Source organism: Mesoplodon mirus (assembly GCF_964341445.2).
Source record: "Mesoplodon mirus genome assembly, chromosome: 11".
Lineage (NCBI taxonomy): Eukaryota > Metazoa > Chordata > Mammalia > Artiodactyla > Ziphiidae > Mesoplodon > Mesoplodon mirus.
Window position 1 is genome coordinate 51,829,811 of NC_138987.1, and position 20,490 is coordinate 51,850,300.

General features: G+C 37.8%; 1 protein-coding gene across 2 annotated transcripts in view; it reads right to left on the reverse strand.

The window, feature by feature from the left end:
* NELL2 (neural EGFL like 2) overlaps nucleotides 1-20,490 on the reverse strand; it is a 456,105-nt gene that overhangs the window by 277,506 nt on the left and 158,109 nt on the right. For both annotated transcript variants that reach the window (XM_082634702.1, XM_082634703.1), the window contains exons 5-10: nucleotides 17,668-17,841; nucleotides 17,485-17,581; nucleotides 15,032-15,104; nucleotides 14,779-14,861; nucleotides 13,427-13,555; nucleotides 11,836-11,938 (exon numbers count right to left, since the gene is read on the reverse strand). In XM_082634702.1, the coding sequence (XP_082490828.1) occupies nucleotides 11,836-11,938; nucleotides 13,427-13,555; nucleotides 14,779-14,861; nucleotides 15,032-15,104; nucleotides 17,485-17,581; nucleotides 17,668-17,841 (659 nt within the window). The remainder of the gene's footprint in view (nucleotides 1-11,835; nucleotides 11,939-13,426; nucleotides 13,556-14,778; nucleotides 14,862-15,031; nucleotides 15,105-17,484; nucleotides 17,582-17,667; nucleotides 17,842-20,490) is intronic.

Genomic DNA, 20,490 nt, shown 5'->3' on the forward strand with positions numbered 1-20,490 from the left:
CCTCCTTCCCGACTAACAAAAGTGACCTTTCTGAGATTCAGGGCCTGAGAAATGCTGGGGGTAAACCATAGGCATAAACACAAATGAGAAATTCTTAACACTGCTTGCTGTGAGATAAACTCATTTGTGCTCAGAAAAGCGCAAATTTTTGTTGGTTTAAGGACATGATACTTACCCACAAAATAGTGTGAGAAGAATGTTACCCACTGCTCTTTTATTCTCTTCCTCCAAACGTAATAAAGAATTAGCTTCCCAAATCTAACAATAACAACTCAGGAAAAAAAAAAGTTCCTCTTTCATGTCTTCTTATAAATGATGCCACAATAAACTATGAGGAATACGTTGAATAAAAACTTGAATAGGGGGCTTCCCTGGTGGCGCAGAGGTTGAGAGTCCGCCTGCCGAGGCAGGGGATACGGGTTCGTGCCCCGGTCCGCGAGGATCCCACATGCCGCGGAGCGGCTGGGCCCGTGAGCCATGGCCGCTGAGCCTGCGCGTCCAGAGCCTGAGCTCCGCAACGGGAGAGGTCACAACAGTGAGAGGCCCGCGTACCGCGAACAAAAAAAAACTTGAATAGGTTGAATAGCTAACTCTTTTCTAATCAAAGTGTGTTCAGTGTGTTCCACAAAACAGCACCACCCAGGAGCTGGTTAGAAATTCAAACTCTCAGGCCCCACCCCAGAACCACGGAATCATAATTTTCATTTTAACAAGATCCCCAGGTGATTCATATTCCCATTAAAATTTGCGAAGCATTGAGCTAAGTGCTGTGCTCCTGAGTACAGGCCTCACAGCTTGTTGGATAAAAATTCAGGTCTCAGGAAACTTACGAATATATGTATCATGGATCATTGGGGTCACTTGCCAATGGTTAAAATCATAAATATTATATCTGTATATGATCTATTATGCTCTGGAGACTTAAAATTCTCTCCTAAGTTTCTGAGTTTGTTGCACAAGTGTTTGTGAGACATGCCTTTACAATCTGAATTAATATTTATAAGTGAGGGCCACTCTGAAGTCAGCCAGCTCAGAAATGTTTTTATACCAACAATATAATTAAAGTGTAAAACAAACAATAAGACCAAGATCTGAACATCAAATCCTAAAAACCCAGTCCAGAGATCATATAGCCAGTTCCCCAATAGAGGCAACGTTCCAGCAACTGGGGTGAAGAGTGTGTAAATAGCAGCTGTTGTGATTTAGAAGCAAAATCTAGGCAAAGGTTCTAGTATGTAATGTGGATAGAATATTCTAGTAGTAGGACATGGGATTATAGCAGCCATTCCAAGGAAGAGATATTTTACAAGTTTAACATTCCTGAGTTGGATGCAGCTCCATTCTTACCACCACCAACTCCAGTAATGACTTTCAAAGCAATTTCATGTGATTTCATATGTGTTTTTTTTATAGTTAAATCGTTCTGAATTGGAGGCCAGCTTTTGTATAAAAAGAAATGTGCCTGAATTGTACTCTATCACAAGCATCTCTAAACTGAAAAAGAGAATTCTTTTCTGACCCTTCCTCACACTGAACTCCTATATCATTATGTTTTCTTCATCTAATTTTTAATCTATACTAATTTTACACAATCTGCAAATAGGTACCAGAGAGCACAGGCCACACACAGGCATCCAGAGGGGAGGCTGGTGATGCTGAGTTGCTATTTCATCCTTCCTGTTGGGGATGGTGGGAGCCATGGCTTTATTCTCCAATGGGCACTATGACATCCATTTACCTTTACTATGCAGTTGGTCTTCCTGACTTACTACTTTCCACAAAATTGCCAAAATCAACTTGTAAGATGATTTAAATTGCATATGTCTATTTTTCCCTATTCCCAATTTCAAAATGCCATTTTGTCTGATCTCTATTGAGAAGAAAATAAACTCATTTTTAAAACAATTACCTAACAACATGGCAAATAAGAAGCTGCATTTTCTGTCTAAGATAAGTGTTTCTTCTTCTCTCAAATTGTGTCTCCCATGAATTATCACTCTTTTGCTTTGGTATAAATCTCAAATCCTCTCACTCGTTTCAAAGCCTTACACTACTAAGAAGGACTAGCCTTCTGATCACCTAAAGAGTCCCATTTTTAATCTCCTAGAACTGTGCTAGACAGTTTGATTTAATTATTATTAAAGCCAAATTTGCATAAAGCTTTCTTCTGAAGAGTTTGAGGCCATGTAAGCAATGTCATTAGATGGGCAGAGACAGTCTTTTGAGAAAATGTAATGGGGCATGAAAAATAATAAAATCCACAAAATACATTTATTCAAGGATCTTAATAATGAAGAGAAATTACAATTCAGGGTAAAGAACTAGAGGCTGAGGACTCTACTATTTTAAAATAAAACATGATTAAATAGGCACAGCAGAATGCATCAAAATCAGAGGGCAGTACCCGTGTTATGTTTTCTGGAAAACCACTTTCATTTCAGAAAAAAATAAATTCAATATACTCTCATGCCATCTATGGAATTTACCAAAGATGCAGAACAGCAATTAATTTTAATAATTATTTCCTATGAGCTCACCAGACAATACTGTTTGAGGTAAAACAAGAAAGTTCAGGCTTCCATATACTTATCTTTCATGGAGGGATCTCCCATGAATTGATATTACCTTGTCAAAGTTGCTTGGGAAAAAGAAAAATGCCCCTGGTGCTCTTTTTAAAGACCTTGTGAAACTGAGAGAAAAGTGGTGTTTCAGTTTTCCCTCAGCGCTGCCACCAAGTGCTCCTCACTAGAAGGGGAAAACACCCAGCTTTTTGTAGTTTAGAGCAAGAAAATAATTGTAGAGCAAAAGCTGACAATATTTAACAGTGTCACAGTCTCTGACCCAGCAATTCCACCCTCAGCAATTTACTGTATAAAACCATATAAAAGTGCACCAGGATTATCCAGGAATGACATCCCACAATATTGATTTTCATAAGAAAAACCACCACAACAAATTAGAAACAACAAAAATATCCTTTGAGGGGGAAGAAATAACATTATGATAAATTATACAGTGGAGTGCTATGCAGCCGTTTTTAAAAGTTTGTTGATATGGAAACATCTCCAAGATAAAAGTATAGGAAGATGTATGACATTATTTATTGTACATGAAAAGCCTACACACGCATATGTGAGTGGACGCATTGAAAATCACCTGGAAGGATACACAAGAACTAGAAGTTCAGGGGATTCCATGGTAGAAAAAAAAAAAAAAAAGAAGTTCAGGGGAGGGAGGAGAAGGGAGATTTTTTACTTTTTATTTTATATCTTTTTGGATGGATGAATGTTTAATGTATGCAGGCATTATTTTTAGTTAAAACATTAAAAATGCTGGTTGCCAAGGGTGGATGGGAGGGGTGGATTGGGAGTTTGGGATTAGCAGATGCAAACTATTATATATAAGATGGGTAAACAACAAGGTCCTACTGTATAGCACAGGGAACTATATTCAATATCCTGTGATAAACCATAATGGAAAAGAATATGAAAAAGAATGTTTTATATATATATATATATATATATAAAACTGAATTACTTTGCTGTACAGTAGAAATTAACACATTGTAAATCTACTATACTTGAGTAAAATAAATTTTTTTAAATGCTGTAGTAGGATTAGGAAGAAAGAATGATAGAGTCAAACATCTCAGAACTGTGGAGTACAGGACACAGCAGCAAATCATTGTGACATTGGAATCATCGGGTAATTCTGCCCTGCCTTTTCCTGGTACCTCAGCTCTGCTACAAGCTGACAAATTAACAATAGATTTTTTATTTTGCTAAAAGATCATTAAAATGTATCATGCAGTGTCTCATACAGTCATTAATCTGAAGGCTATATTGTTAATTATTCTTGCTTATTAATATATTGCCAGTTCAGTGTTTTTTCCTCTGATTTGACATTTATCAGTTTTTATAATGCTTAAAAGATAGCAGTATGCCAAATGCCTGTTGGAAGAGTTTATGAAAAAAATCAGCACAAAATTAATGATAGTGTTCAGGAAGCCTACAGGATTATCTTGATGAAACCTCTCTTTAATAAAATTTAGCTATTTGTCTTTAGTGAAAATACTCCCTATCATAAGTTCAATGACCTTAACTAATACACACGTGAACTATTTTCTTGCCCATTTCTTCATACTTATCTATAGAATTAGAAAAGTGTCATAATTCTATGATTTATCCAGTATTATTTTAAATACTAAATTAAGGTAATTTTGGTGAGAAAAGACAATCCAAGCCAAGGCCATGCACTTGATTTACACCAACACCATGAGCACTCAGCTCATTCAATTGTTTGCTGACATTGTTTCCTTAATAACCACAGACATTCAGGAAACTTCCCAAAAATATTGTGTTTGATATGTAACACAATGCACATTCCTTTTGATTGCTATTTCTACCTTTTTCATTATTGTGTAGATCCCCGAGTCAGCATTAGCATTCTAGTCATGTAGCCCCTCATGTCTCTATAAAGCCCAATAATTTATAACCGTGTTCATTCATGAGAACCTCCAATGCATACTGCATATTTCCCATGCTTCCAGAATTACTGTAGAGACAGCTAAGTTTATTGGTTATGTTGCTCCGAAATTATTTTCTTTTTTAACGTAGCCTATATAAATTATGTGTTTCTTTTTTTTAAGAACAAAGAGATTCTTGGTGAACTATATCCCATTGCTTTTTCTTCCTCCTCCCTATATTCACATGTTTAAAAGTCTCTGAGTCAGTTTCATTACTGCCATTCCTTTCTTTAAAAAAAATCCCCAAATTACTTGAGTGACTGTCATTTAATCTCTGTCCCTACTTTGCTATGCATTTTAAGTGACAGGGCTAGATCATCCATATTTGCATGCTAACATGAAAATAAAAGAATCAAACCTCCAAAACTACCATCTTCTACCCAAAAAAAAACAAGAAAAATGCTCTTTGGGGAAATGTTTGTATTTAAAAATCTACTCTTATCTTCTATTATTTAAAATTAGGGAAATGGGTCCATAAATGTTTGAAAAAGTGCTCATCCTCATTAGTCATCAGGGGAATGCAAATTTGAACTACAGTACAATATGATGTACCAGTATAATTTATCATAATGCCTAAAATTAAAAAGACCAAAAATGCCAAGTGTGGGTGAGATTGTGGAGCAACTGGAATGTTCATACACCGTTGGTGGGAGGCCAAACTGGAATAAGCACTTTGGAAAACTGCTTTGCTGTAGAATAAAACAGTTTTTACCCCGTGGCCAAACAATTCTAAGGTATATACCCATCAGGCATGCGTAACACCAAAAAAGATGTAAAGAACGTTTATAGAAGGACTATTTATAGAGTCAAAAACTGGAAACCACTTAACTCACTCTTCAATAATAGATTGGATTGTGATACACTAACACAAATGGAACATATACAGCAATAAGTATGAATAAATGACATCTACATGCAAAAATATGGATGAATCTCACAAACATGATTTTGAATGAAAGAAGCCAGACTCAAAAGAATATATAAAGCATGATAAATTGGTTCCACGTGTAAACCTTGGTCAAGACCTATCCAAACTATTGAGGTCAGAATGGCCTTAAAAAAGAGTAGTACTGTGTATCAGAGCAGAATTTGAAAAAAAAATTACCTTGTATTACAAACTAACTGTTTGATCTTAGAAAAGCAATTTAACCTCCCTGGCTTCATTATTCCTATGTAAAATGGGGATACTGAAGCTTTACCTCCTCAAAAGCAAATTGCTATTCTGAAGATCTTTAGGTCCTATGTAGCTTTAAGATCTATGACCAAATGAGTTTCACTAGTTTGTATTTTCATCAACAAAAACATAAATGATTCTTTTTTTTTACATCTTTATTGCAGTATAATTGCTTTACAATGGTGTGCTAGCCTCTGCTTTACAACAAAGTGAATCAGTTATACATACAGATATGTTCCCATATCTCCTCCCTCTTGCGTCTCCCTCCCTCCCACCCTCCCTATCCCACCCCTCTAGGTGGCCACAAAACACCGAGACGATCCCCCTGTGCTATGTGGCTGCTTCCCATAGCTATCTATTTTATGTTTGGTAGTGTATATATGTCCATGCCTCTCTCTCGCTTTGTCACAGCTTACCCTTCCCCCTCCCCATATCCTCATAAAAACAGTAATAATAGGTAGCTTTGTTCTAAGCACTTTACATGCATTACTCATTCAGTCCTCACACCAGCCCTTACATATAATATCACGGATGAGGAAACTGAGACTATGAGGTTAAGTAACTTGACCCAAGTTCCACAGCTAATAAGCTAATAAGCAGTAGAACCAGAATTCAAACCCAGAAAATCTAACTCTATAACCCACATGCTTAACCACTCAATATGCAAAGATATCAAAAGTCCATTTTATCTAAGCTAAGAGGGTTTTTAAATTAAGTTTAAAACAATATGATGTCTAATCAGCATAAAAGATATTAAAATGTGATCTATATTACATATTAAAACCCTGATTTTGTTCAGCCAAAATAATGATTTTAATTTATTCATATAAATCTGGCCTCTTTGAGAAAACACCAATTAAAATAACTATGGCTACTAGGCAAGCACCAACCAATTCTGATGGTCACATTTACATTTCCTGTATTTGATGCCTTTCTAGAAATAGATAGGAAATCTGCCTTCCTTGTTGCTGCTTATTAAAACATAGCCTTTTCTGCAAAAGTCATTACAGCATTAGTTCAGATTTGCTTCAGATTCCCTATTTTCATGAATCACTTTTTCTGTGAAGCAGAGGTCTGTGTTCAAACTTGAATCTACAGTCCACTGAAAGAAAATAAATGAATTCACTAAATACTTTAAAAATGTTTTCTAAGTTCAGTGATTTTAGTAACTTTCTATTTCCTAGAACTTTAGTTGATTATTTTCTGACAATTTTTTCAACTGGGTTGAGATTTTATGTACTTTAATTAGTTTGACTTCATCCTACTTCAGATTTAATGTCACCCAAAATATTTATACTTTACATTTTCTAGAGCTGCCTTGAATTTGAGTCAGTCAATCTTGCTGTTGGCTAGCTGAGAGCCTGTGACTGGAATAAAGGGTATGGCAGTGGTGGCTGAAAAGTAAGCAGAGTGGTACTGTGCTTACTTTGTAATTTCACCTAGACTTAGCCAGAACCCCAAATGGCTTTGTATAGTAAGCTTAGTTACCAATCGATGAAAGTAGATCGCTGAGATTAATTATAACAGGTGGTTTTGAAGAGGGAAGTAGGCTGGCAAAGCACAGCACTTTCAGACAGAATTCCTCTGGCACATCTAACTAAATGTGTGTTCTTGGGCAAGTCATATAATCCCTCTAATGAGGAAGATGGAGACAATGCCTACCTTACACAGTTACTGTGAAGTTCACCTGAGGAGCCAACTATGTGCCTTCTAATCTGAGGAAGGGATATGACTTCATTAGCGTTGTGACTATTATTACCTTAGTGATTTGGCACTGGTGCATTCCTGCCTTTGGATTTCATCCTCTGTTTAACTCCACCACAGTGGCTCAATGGTAGAGGCATAAAAGGTTTAGCCCCTCCTCCCAACACTTTGCTTATGTCGAGTCAAGTAAAGAAAAGTGACAGGCTTGGTTCTCTCTGACTTCTTTCCCAGAACAACAACCTTCTTACTATTCAACAGTATTTATGTTTGGATAAAGGGCTAGAGCTGAAGTTACAGAGGGAAAATATAAAGCAGGCTGCAAAATAGGGCTGCTCAGAGTTGCACAAACAGCTCTGACGCAGCAAGGCTGAAAGCAGTAAATAAAGAACACCAGAAAGGACTGGCCGCGAGCACGTGCTTCGTTCCTTTCAGCCTTGGCAGAGTAACAGTTCAGCGGTTAGGTTACATGTTTTCCCTTCCGAGGGCTTTAGAAACAATAAATGATTAATCTCTTTAAATAGTTCTCACTAAAGAATATACTTTGTTAATTTTATGCCATTAAAAAGGCTATCGAGCCAAAGAGTTTCAAAGATCAAATGAGTGCAGTGTGTAAGAGGAAGGCTATGATGAAATGTCTATTTAGGTCTTCCGCCCATTTTTTATGCTGGAGAGGGTGTGGAGAAATGGGAACCCTCCTGCACTGTTGGTGGGAATGTAAATTGATACAGCCACTATGGAGAACAGTATGAAGGGTCCTTAAAAAACTAAAAATAGAGCTACCATATGACCTAGCAACCCCACTACTGGGCACATACCCTGAGAAAATCATAATTCAAAAAGAGTCATGTACCACAGTGTTCATTGCAGCACTATGTACAATAGCAGGACATGGGAGCAACCTAAATGTCCAACGATAGATGAATGGATAAAGAAGATGTGGTACATATATACAATGGAATATTACTCAGCCATAAAAAGGAACAAAACTGGGTCACTTGTAGAGATGTGGATGGACCTAGAGTATGTCATACAGAGTGAAGCAAGCCAGAAAGAGAAAAACAAATATCATATTAACGTATATATGTGGAATCTAGAAAAATGGTACAAATGAACCTACTTATAGGGCAGGAATAGAGACGCAGATGTAGAGAACAGACATGTGGACACAGAGGGGGAAGGGGAGGGTGGGATGAACTGGGAGATTAGGTTTGACATAAATACACCACCATGTGTAAAACAGATAGCTAGTGGAAACCTGCTGTATAGCACAGGGAGCTCCATTCTGTGCTCTGTGACGACCTAGATGGGTGGGATGGGGGGTGGGAGGGAGGTCCAAGAGAGGGGATATAGGTATACATACAGCTGATTCACTTCATTGTATAGCAGAAACTAACACAACATTGTAAAGCAATTTTACTCCAATAAAAAAAATAATAATAATAAAGAGGAAGGCTTATGTTTGTGTTTTAAGAAGTAAAACACGGGCCTCCCTGGTGGCGCAGTGGTTGAGAGTCCGCCTGCCGATGCAGGGGATACGGGTTCGTGCCCCGGTCTGGGAGGATCCCATATGCCGCGGAGCGGCTGGGCCCGTGAGCCATGGCCGCTGGGCCTGCGCATCCGGAGCCTGTGCTCCGCAACGGGAGAGGCCACAACAGTGAGAGGCCCGCATACCGCAAAAAGAAAAAAAAAAAAAAAAAGAAGTAAAACACATAGAAATTATATTCCACTGAAATTAAGTTCTTATAAATTATAACACTGATGCTACTGGGGAAATTTACATAGGAAAATGATACTGTTTCCTTCCCTTCATATGTAACAGTGAAACACACACACACACATACACACACACACAGAACATCATGCATGGATCTGTATAACTATTAGCTTCTCACACTTTCAGCACATATGAAAATCTGAACTATCTAAACAAGTCAGCTAATGATTATTAAATTTATTGTAAATATTATTTATCCTTTATAAAATATTTTTTGCAAAACTTTTCAGAAGCACATTTCCTGAAATATTTCTAGTGACTGTTTTTAAACTTATGCATGTGGATATTGTATATTGCATTTATATGAAATGCCCAGAAAAAGCAAATACATAGGAACAGATGGTAGATTAGCGGTTGACGGGTTGGCAGGAGAGGGGGGAGCAGAATGATTCTTAACGGTTATGGGGTATCTTTCTGGAATAATGAAAATGTCCTGGAATTAGGTAGTGATGATGGTTGAACAACCTTACAAATATACTAAAATATACTGAATTGTACACTTTTTTAATGGGTAAATTACATAGTATATATATGTATATACTATATACATATATATAGTATATAGTATATAAATTACACTCAATAAAAAGTTATATCATTTCTTTTCTGTATAAAAAAATTTGTGCATGAGACACATTCCCAAATAATCTCTAATAATATTTACCATATGAACTAAATACTTATTTCTCGCAGGAAAAAAAAAATCTATGGGTGTTTACTGAAAATATCATGCTAGCCCTCGTAAAATGTTGAATTCATCAGAACCAGAGGTTCAAATACTCGAAATACAACCAACTATAGGACACAAATCCTTTATATTCCATGACACCCATATCACTGAATATGACCAGAAAGACAAAGTCACTTAATCCTTATTACTTTTTAACCATATGAAATGAAAGACTCAAATGAATTATTTTGACACTTCTCCAGTGATGCTATGGTCCCCTCATTGATCATTTATTTGCAGCTTTCACTATTTTATGTATGAGATACAGTTGATTTCCAATCATTAACACCAAAGTCTGCCAGAAGCACTTTGTATTAATGAATTTCAAAATATTTTACCATTTCATTAAGTCTAACTACATGCTTTCTGGGAAGATTTCAAGCACGGTCTGATTGAATAGGCAGCTTACTGTTGGTAACAGAGACAAATGGTAAAAGCAGAACTGAAATTCACAACTTCTGACTAATCCATCTATCATGATGGTCCATTATTCCAATCAGCCCGTCTCTAATAAAATCAACATCACTTAATGTAAATGTGAATGTAAATATTCACAGGTAACCATGTAGAAGTATCAGTGGAAAGGATGAAAGAAATAAAAGCCAAAAGTATGATTCCTGCTACTGTTGTGTTATGAATATAAAGTCCTAGAGAGGGCCCTTCTTCCTCCTACCTCCAAGCATCCACAAAGAAAACTACAGAATATCGTCACAAGCTTTTCATTATTAATACAAGTTCAAGGAAGAACTCAGATTACCCCTCACCAAGGAAATTAGCTGGTGACATGCGTGAGAACGACTGCGTTCAACCTTTCCTGGTTCAGCCAAATCTACTTGACTAGGCGAATACACTCTCATGAAATGGATTGGCCTCAAGGTAAAGTCTAACAAAATTAAATATACATGAGCTCCTGAGGGAAGTAAATCAATGGACTACAAAGCGACTTCCTGATTTTTCTGTGATAACTTGTCACTCTCGCCAGAAGGAGCACCCTGCACACTGAGTAGGCGAGAGTAAGGTATGGCAGTGGTAACAGAGACCAGTGAGCATAAAAACCCTAGAAAAAGCAGCTGTTACTTTCGTTTCCCTCTCCTTCCCTCTCCCTTGCCCTCTCCCCTGTCTGTGTGCATGCGCGTGCATGTGTGTGTATGCTTATACTGCACTTACACAGCCCTATATAGTCTGCAAACTTTATAACAACCCAGTTTTCATATATGTTACTATTGCATGGTAAAAAGTAATAATAATAGCTAAATTTTAAATGCTACCTTTAACATGGACTTAAGGCAATCTTTTAAAGTGTAAGCAATAGAGATGAGATGATTTATGTCATTAAATAAATGATTTAGAACCCATTTGAGGATAGCTATCGATTCAAAGAGCATTTGCAGACATCAGAAGTGAACTGCATACAACAGTTGCTAAAAGGCAGATGGCTTCCTCATTCAGTGGCATGAGCCTCTTTTATGAATTAAGATCATGGCCCTGCCCTGTCCACACTGGACAATCCTATAACAATGTGCACTTCTGTGGTTTGGACTAATAGAGTTTTGTATCTTCTGCTGTTGAAGGTCACTTGTATCTTGGATTTTCTTGTTTATCTTGACTGAGTGTGGACTATTCTCAACTTAGTTGAGGTATTTGTATCAAGCAGTGTTAATGAGAGAAATGCCTTCCACTGAGTTTCTTACATATCTTTGCTACTACTGTCACTATACAGAATAGATTCCTCCAAGAAAAACGTTCTTGCTAAAATACAAGTATAGCACTTTTAAGTGGAAAAGAACTGCTCAACCAAAATCGAGAAGGTATTTCCATCATTTCTAAAAGCTATTTAGCTTACCCAGATTAAACCAATGATGGGTGAATATGTATTAATACAAAGCTTTATTTTTGCCAAAAAAAGTATTCATAAAAGTTATGCTCACATTTGCATTCCTTACAGCACTTGCCATCCACGTATGCAAGAGCCGACTTGAGGGGGCAGTCAGGATTTGGGCAAATCAGAGTTTCACACTGGATGGTTCCATTCTGAGAAGAAAACAGTATTTTAAAGAATTTCCAAGTTGCAGCTTGGTAGCTTTCAAGTATTGTTTAATATATTTCTTAAATTTCAAACTCTTCATGTAAAATGTCATAAATACCACTATTCTCTTTGGTTATTATACAGCAAAACCCATAATACAGTAAAACCCACAGTAATACAATTTGGGTGATAACACAGATGGTGATTGGCTCCATCTTCTGTCCAGCAACTGAGCTAGAGTCCTTACCTCCTGTTGTGAAGTGGATGAGAACAGGTGTGGAGGGAAGGGCACCTGCTGACAGGGAAAGAGCAGGCTGAGGGTCAGCCTGGGGCACTCGTGTCTCCCCAGATGACTCACAAAATGAGCATCAACACATGAGGAGATTTTTGGAATAGCTGCTGCCGTGCTGGAGACCCAGTCTCAGGATGCAGAAATCTTCCCAAAGATATTTAAGCTTGGACAGGCCACCACCATGAATTGATGCTGACAAGCATCACAAGAGGTGCCAAACTGCAAAAGGGACCTCAAGGAATTTGATTCCCCAAGGTCACCCAGAGCTCCCAGGTAGGTTAGCTGCTTTTCTAGTCGTCTTATTTACTTCACATACCACATCTTGTATTTTACTCAATTTGATTTTTGGCACCCATTTAACAAGTTGGGAAGGTTTTACTGTATTTGTAAAATGCTATGACTTTAATAGGAATATATGTTCCTGAATAGAAATCATACAAAGCAGGCACACACATACACACATGTACGGTTATTTCACAGCTAACTTTGACCTTCTTACATCATGATGTTCCACTTTTGAATAAACTGGATGAACTTGGGAAAAAAATTTTTTAGACCTCTGACTTCTTTCCAGTCAACCAGTTTTAACAGATAATTCATGTGGAATTTAAAAGTTCAAAACTAAACTCATTTTGAACTTTTCTTTGAAAATGAACTTACATGTTTGAAATAATAATGCACTAAATATTCTACTTAATTAGTGAGCAATTAGAGAACTCAAACTTATTTATACTCTATAATTTGTATTCCACTGTATGAGTAAACCTTTAAAGATTATTTAAACTCCATTGTTTGTTTGTACAGCCCAATCTGGACACAGTATTTCCTGTTGCACTTAATTTAGTTTTATCAAAATGCATTAATAAAACATGAGGGGAAAATCCCTGGAAAAGTTAAGGACAACAGGATAGAATCCTTTGGGAATCCCTTTACTGACCCAAGTTAAATTGTTAACTTCATGTGTGGACCAGTAAACTTAAAACTTTATAGCATTCTTAAACCGTAATCATCTTTATAGGCTAGAAAATGTCTTTAATAATGCAACACACAGTCCTTTAGATTTGACCGGGTTTGCTGGCACTTTAGTGTTGTGTCTTGAGGAAATGGGTCTTGAAATTTTCATGATGACATTGTTTTAATAACTTTTTAAAGCGTGGGGACATCTGAGTTCCCTTAGTCTGAACTCCAGCAAAAGCCATACCAGGCATGTGCAGTTCTTACAGCCGTCTGTCCACGACTCGAGTTCTCTGTAGGTGGTTCCCTTCATGGTGCAAGTCCTTTCACAATAGCACTGGTCCAATCTATTCATTCGCTGTTCGGCTCGAGACAGCTGTGGCACAAAGGAAGGGGTTCATATTGTTCACCATTCCAGCAATGCAGAAAGGCAAAACACTCCAACAGGCATCTGACTGTTTTTCAGGTGAATAGCTGTAATGATGGCTGTTCCCATCAACTATTTATTATAAGCCTTTATTTTTTTCATTTTATTCTTTTCCATTGTGATTTATCACAGGATATTGAATATAGTTCCCTGTGCTATACCGTAGGCCCTTATTGTTTATCCATTCTATATATAATGGTTTGCATCTGCTAATCCCGAACTCTCAATCCATCCCTCCCTCACCCACCTCCCCCTTGGCAACCACAAGTCTGTTTTCTATGTCTGTGAGTCTTTTTCTGTTTCATAGGTAAGTTCATTTGTGTCATATTTTAGATTCTACATATAAGTGATATCGTATGGTAATTGTCTTTCTCTTTCTGACTTACTTAATTAGTATGATAATCTCTAGGCCCGCCCATGTTGCTGCAAATGACTTAAGCCTTTCATTTAAAAGAAAGGATTTTTTCCCCTCTTCTTTTTGTAGTAAACTTGCCCCCTGCCTTTGGGGGAAAAAAGCAGGATTTATATGATGGAAAAGAAGGCTAAGTCAAAATAAGATCATCCACAATGCAGAGAAGCATTTTCCATTTTTAAAAATGTTTAATTTCATGACTATGTTTGCTCGAGTGCAAACATAAATTTTAGAATATATATTGGGTCAGAAACAAATCATTGATATACAACACAACTTCCAGGTCATAAGTAACTGCTATGCAACACGACAACAGCCTGGTGAAACTATAGGTAAACTTGATACAGGCTTAAGACAGCCAATATTCCTACAACTGTAACATAGTGGTAGAAAGATTTTGTGGGACCATTTCCTTGACATAATTCAAGTGCTCATATTCTTTACAATGTCCTCTTGCCTCCCTCCTTGCAAAGAAAAACTAAATAACAATAAAAACTAAATTAAACAATAAATCCTATTGTCGTAATAAGCAGTGTAGTAATCTTCCTCATTCTTGATTTACTGAATCATTTGTTATACAGATGGCTAGGGTTTGAATATTTATAAGCCCCTTTCTTGAGCAGGGATTTCGGTTCAGTCCTGGTACACAGTAGGGTATAAGAAAAGTCTCAAAGGTGAACAACTGTGGTTATAAAAGGAATTGTAAGGAACCTCAAGGATTTTTGAGCTCCCACAGCCTCTATTTCTAAGGAGCTTTTACCTTGGCTGATGTTTTGGCTAAAATGTCCTGCAGCTCCATGATTTTCTGCACGAGTCCATGAAAGTCATTGCAAGTTGGACAGGCTAGAATTACAAACACCACAACGGTCAAGTTATATTTATAAGGAGTTCAATCTGGTTAAGTCTAAGCTGACAACTAATATATGAGAACTCCAATTTCAAACTGACATTTTGGACAAAACTAAGCAAGAAACATACTTTTCATTACACGGTGCGAGAACTAATGGACTTACTGCGATTAAGATCTGGGCACTGAGCAATAAATCCTTGGGGCATGACAAGTAATTGCACATCTTGCATTATACCCTGTGTGAGAAAAATTTTGAAAAAGACGTATTACTTTCATCTACCCAAATTATGTTCAACAGTCAAGTTCATGAAGGGAAACATTACAGGATAGACTCACCAACATGCCTGAATAAAATCTTTTTGAATACACTGCTTTGACTTCAAACCAAAGGGAAAGAAAAACATCAGGCAGGCAAAACAGATGATTACCTACATACTTTCTTATTGATAATATTTTTAAAGCCTTAAGATTAAATGTCAAGATATAATTAAGAGGCAATAGTATGTGTTTGGGGAAGTTATTTTTAGTTAGCCACTGAAGAAAGGTTTGAAAATGACCTTTAAAAATCAACCTGAAAATCACTTTGGGTTTCAACAACAGTGAAACTGATACCCGTTTTAAGTTAACTGCAATCATCAAAAAGAAAACAAGAGAAAAGCTAAGTCATAAGAGCAATGCTTATTTGAGCATTTCTTGTTTCTCAGTTGGATATTTTAAAGTGAATTTCTCAATTTAAAAAGGACAAGAGATTTATTAAACAGCTACAGCAAGACTCAGTGATGAGTCCTTAGGAGTACAGAAAGTGTAGCCTAAAAGTTTTTAAAATGCCAACTGGAACTGACCCATTTTACACCAAAGGTCACATCACATGTTTACATGTGAAATTTACATGCATACTTTGTCATTAAGATATAATTAGCTTCCAGCTTACAAGGCTCTTAAAGCAATGGCCAAACAGTAGCTCAGAAACGACCTCATCAGACACACTCCAGCTGTCCCTTTCATTCACCACCCCTCTCTCTTCCTTTAACATCTTTATATATTTTCTTTAAGTAATATTTCACTTTATCCCTTTTGAAAAATGGAAATAGAACGTTTAATGACAGAGGTGACATACCAACATATCATTAAGACAATTTTGAATGTACCTACAAAGATTTACCAGTCAAGTCCTGGCCTATATATCTTCTACATATTTAATCTGATTAATAGCATGGTACAAAAACAGTGTCAGTGTGAATGATAAATATTTAAGTATACTATGTGGCAATTGCTGGATCTGCTGTTTGCTTGGGGTTTGGATCAGGGAAGCAACTTGTATACAACAAAATCCTATCACTTGGTAGCAGCAACATGAAAGCAAAGCCACCAGGTAGAGTTCTATAGTTTGTGCACTACCCAAATCTAGAGAGCACCATTTACAGTTTACAGTAAAAATTATGGCCCCTAGAGTAGTACACATAACTGACGTGTGAGAAGGTTTCTGATGCCACATCTGGGCTCCATGGGGAAGAGTGCCATGATTAAATAGAGGAGAGACTCGGCACCTATAGTAAAAACTTGCTATCCCTTATGTGGGGAAAGAGCACTGATTTTTCAGGACTCACAAGCATGGGATCAATTCCCCATGACTGGCTTTGGATAAGTTGTTTAACCTCTCTGAACAAGTTCATGCATATGTAAAAGAGATTTTAAAAAATTTAAGAGGCCCTTCACCAAGGCTAGCAAGACTAGGATTTGATGAAATAACATATTCAAAGCACCTGGTTTCCAGGTAGCAGTTTAAGTAAGTTTTAAAAATACCTTTCTGGGAATACAAACCTATCTTAGAACACAATTTGAAAGTTACTGGTACCTACTCTAGCTAGAAATCCGTGAGTTAGACACATCACCTATCATTCTTTCATTTAACAACCATTTGCCTATCCTCTTCTGTATGACAGGCAGTGTCAGAGTCATTGGAGGGGAAATGATTACACTATGGGCTTGTAATCGAGCAATTTTCTGAACTTTATTTCCTCAACCTTAAAATACTGAAAGTTAAATGGTATGTCTTTTAGATCCTGTGAGGCAATTTCATGGAGTGTGTCTCTAAATAGACAATAAGAAAAAGATATAAACTATAACTGCTTTCTAGCTTTGATAGATTTGTGTATATAGATATGTACTCCTTTCTCACTTTCAGAAGTACGAAGAGACCATGAATAATGAATATTGAAAAGTTTTAAACCTCTACTATTAACACCCCAATAAAACTATCATCAAAGGTTATTTTTCAAAGGTAGAGAGTTTATTTGTATATTAACATTTTAGATTTTTATTACTTTGAATGCCTGATTTCAAGAAGATGTTAACTGCCCTGATTGAGCCTTGTGATCATCTCTGTTATGTTTAAAGTTCAAACTCATTCAGGAAAAAAAGAGAAAATAGTGCTAACCAGCTAAATTAAACACCAGTGTAAAAATAAAAACTAAAACAGAAATAGACACAAATAGAAAAAAACTATACCCATCTAATTATTTTGCTTTACACCATAAAAAGCAAAACGTACTTTTCCAAATTCATTAAAAAGCATTTATATTTACACTTTATGCTCAGGCCTTAGTCAGAAGATACCTTAAAATATCCATGTGCATTATTTCTCTGTCCCAGCCAAAATGATGTGCCCACAGGCAAGTCTGTGGATGGCTTTTCCACGACTCTTTCATATATTCTGCAAAGAAGCATCAGGTAAGTAATGTGCATTAACCGTCATTTCTTAGAATCTTCCATTACCTGAACTGAGAACATTTCACTTACTTATTGCAGTCGACGTGTAAAATCAAGTGGGAGGCACTGATGGCTAAGGAGAGCTTGTGCCACTTATCATCAGCCAAAATGTAAGGAAACACTTCTGTGTGAGGATGGTGGCTGCCGGAGTGGTAGTGCAGTCTGACTTCATTCCGATGGCCGCTGCTTTCCAGTTCCAGGTACCTGCACAGAGAAGAATCACACGAGGCCCATTGAAAATAAAGCTCAAAAATTATGTACATGACCTCTGTCTCCACAAAGATGGAATAGACATACTTATCCTATTCCTCCCAATAAGTACAACTAAACAGTATATTATAAAACAAACAATAAGAAGAGTCTGAAAGATGGAGAAAATTTTTTTTAAACGCAAGGGCACTCAGGGCCCGAGTAACAACAGAATGGTGAGTGAAGTGGGTTTTCTTTTTGCCTTATATATGCCAGTCTTGGAGCTGGAGGAGCCAGAAACCTGGAAATACCAATGGATGCAGATAAAACAATTCCCCTCAAAAGCCTGCTCACTCTAGCTAAATTACCAAAAAAGGAGAAGCCCAGAAAGACAAAAACTTTTAGAGAACAACCACTCTATTCCAGCCAAGCACCACAGGAAAAACTGTGATTCCATCCCCAAACATGTCAGCAAAGGCTAAGTGGGGAGCCTAGATTTCCACTCTCTTGAGGCAGAAATCAGGTACCCAACACCTCTGCCAGGGTGGTGCCAGCAAAGGCCAAGTAGAGAGCCAAGAATTGTAACCCTGTCAGCCAGTAATGAGGTGAACCATGGCATCAGTGGAGACCATGTTCCATCCCTAGTAACAAAGCACACTGCCTTCTCAGAGGAGGCCTAGTGGAGAGTCAGAACTTTCACAATCACCCTGCAGTAATGACACCATCCCTACCAGAATGTCTGGTAGAGACCATGTGGGCAGTTGGAACTTCCACCCCCTCACCCAGAAATAATAAAAGTTCTCACTTAATTGTCAGCTGAAAGCCTAGTAGGGAACCTGGATTTCTAGTTCCACCTGGAAATAACAGGATGACACCCCCTCATCCTATGCCAGTGCATTGTCACAGAAAGTCACATAAAATATGGAGTTTAAATGAGATCCAAGTCTCAGAACATCATACAAATATATCCATGTTTCAATCCAAGTCTCAAAACATTATACAAAAATATCCAGGTTTCAACCCCAAATCAAACACCATACCAAGAATCAGAAAGATCTCAAATATAATGAAAAAAGACAATCAATAGATATCAATATCACAAGATGACAGAGACGTAAAAATTACCTGACAAAGATTTTAAAGAAGCATTGGTTAAAACGAGCAATTACAAACATATTTGAACAACATGAAACAAACGAAAAAAAGTTAGAGGCTGAGGTTGGTTCAAGATGGCGGAGTACAAGGATGTGCTCTCCCTCTTGCGAGAGCACTGGAATCAAAACTAACTGCTAAACAATCATCGACAGGAAGACACTGAAACTCACCAAAAAAGATACCCCACATCCAAAGACAAAGGAGAAGCCACAATGAGATGGTAGGAGGGGCGCAAGCACAATGAAATCAAATCCCATAACGGCCAGATGGGTGACTCACAAACTGGAGAACACATACCACAGAAGTCCACCCACTGGAGTGAAGATTCTGAGCCCCACATTAGGCTTCCCAACCCGCGGGTCCAGCAACGGGAGAAGAAATTCGGAGAGAAACAGACTTTGAATGATAGCAGGATTTGATGGCAGGACTATGACAGGACTGGAGGAAACACAGACTCCACTCTTGGAGGGCACACACAAAGTAGTGTGCACATCAGGACCCAGGGTAAGGAGCAGTGACCCCACAGGAGACTGAACCAGACCTACCTGCTAGTGTTGGAGGGTCTCCTGCAGAGGTGGGGGGTGGCTGTGGCTCACCATGAGGACAAGGACACTGGCAGCAGAAGTTCTGGGAAGTACTCCTTGGCGTGAACCCTCCCAGAGTCTGCCATTACCCCCACCAAAGAGCCCGGGTAGGCTCCAGTGTTGGGTTGCCTCAGGCCAAACAACCAACAGGGAGGAAACCCAGCCCCACACATCAGCAGACATGCGGATTACAGTTTTACTGAACTCTGCCACCAGAGCAACACCAAACTCTACCTACCACCAGTCCCTCCCATCAGGAAGCTTGCACAAGCCGCTTAGGTAGCTTAATCCACCAGAGGGCAGACAGCAGAATCAAGAAGGACTATAATCCTACAGCCTATAGAACAAAAACCACATTCACAGAATGATAGACAAGATGAAAAGGCAGAGGGCTATATACCAGATGAAGGAACAAGATAAAACCACAGGAAAACAACTAAATGAAGTGGAGATAGGCAACCTTCCAGAAAAAGAATTCAGAATAATGATAGTGAAGATGATCCAGGGCCTCAGAAAAAGAATGGCGCAAAGGTCGAGAAGATGCAAGAAACGTTTAACAAAGACCTAGAAGAATTAAAGAACAAACAAACAGAGATGAACAATACAGTAACTGAAATGAAAAACACACTAGAAGGAATCAATAGCAGAATAACTGAGGCAGAAGAACGGATAAGTGACCTGGAAGACAGAATGGTGGAATTCACTGCTGCAGAACAGAATAAAGAAAAAAGAATGAAAAGAAATGAAGACAGCCTAAGAGACCCCTGAAACACCATTAAATGCAACGACATTCGCATTACAGGGGTCTCAGGAGAGAAGAGAGAGAGAAAGGACCAGAGAAAATATTTGAAGTGATTATAGTCAAAAACTTCCCTAACATGGAAAAGGAAATAGTCACCCAAGTCCAGGAAACACAGAGAGTCCC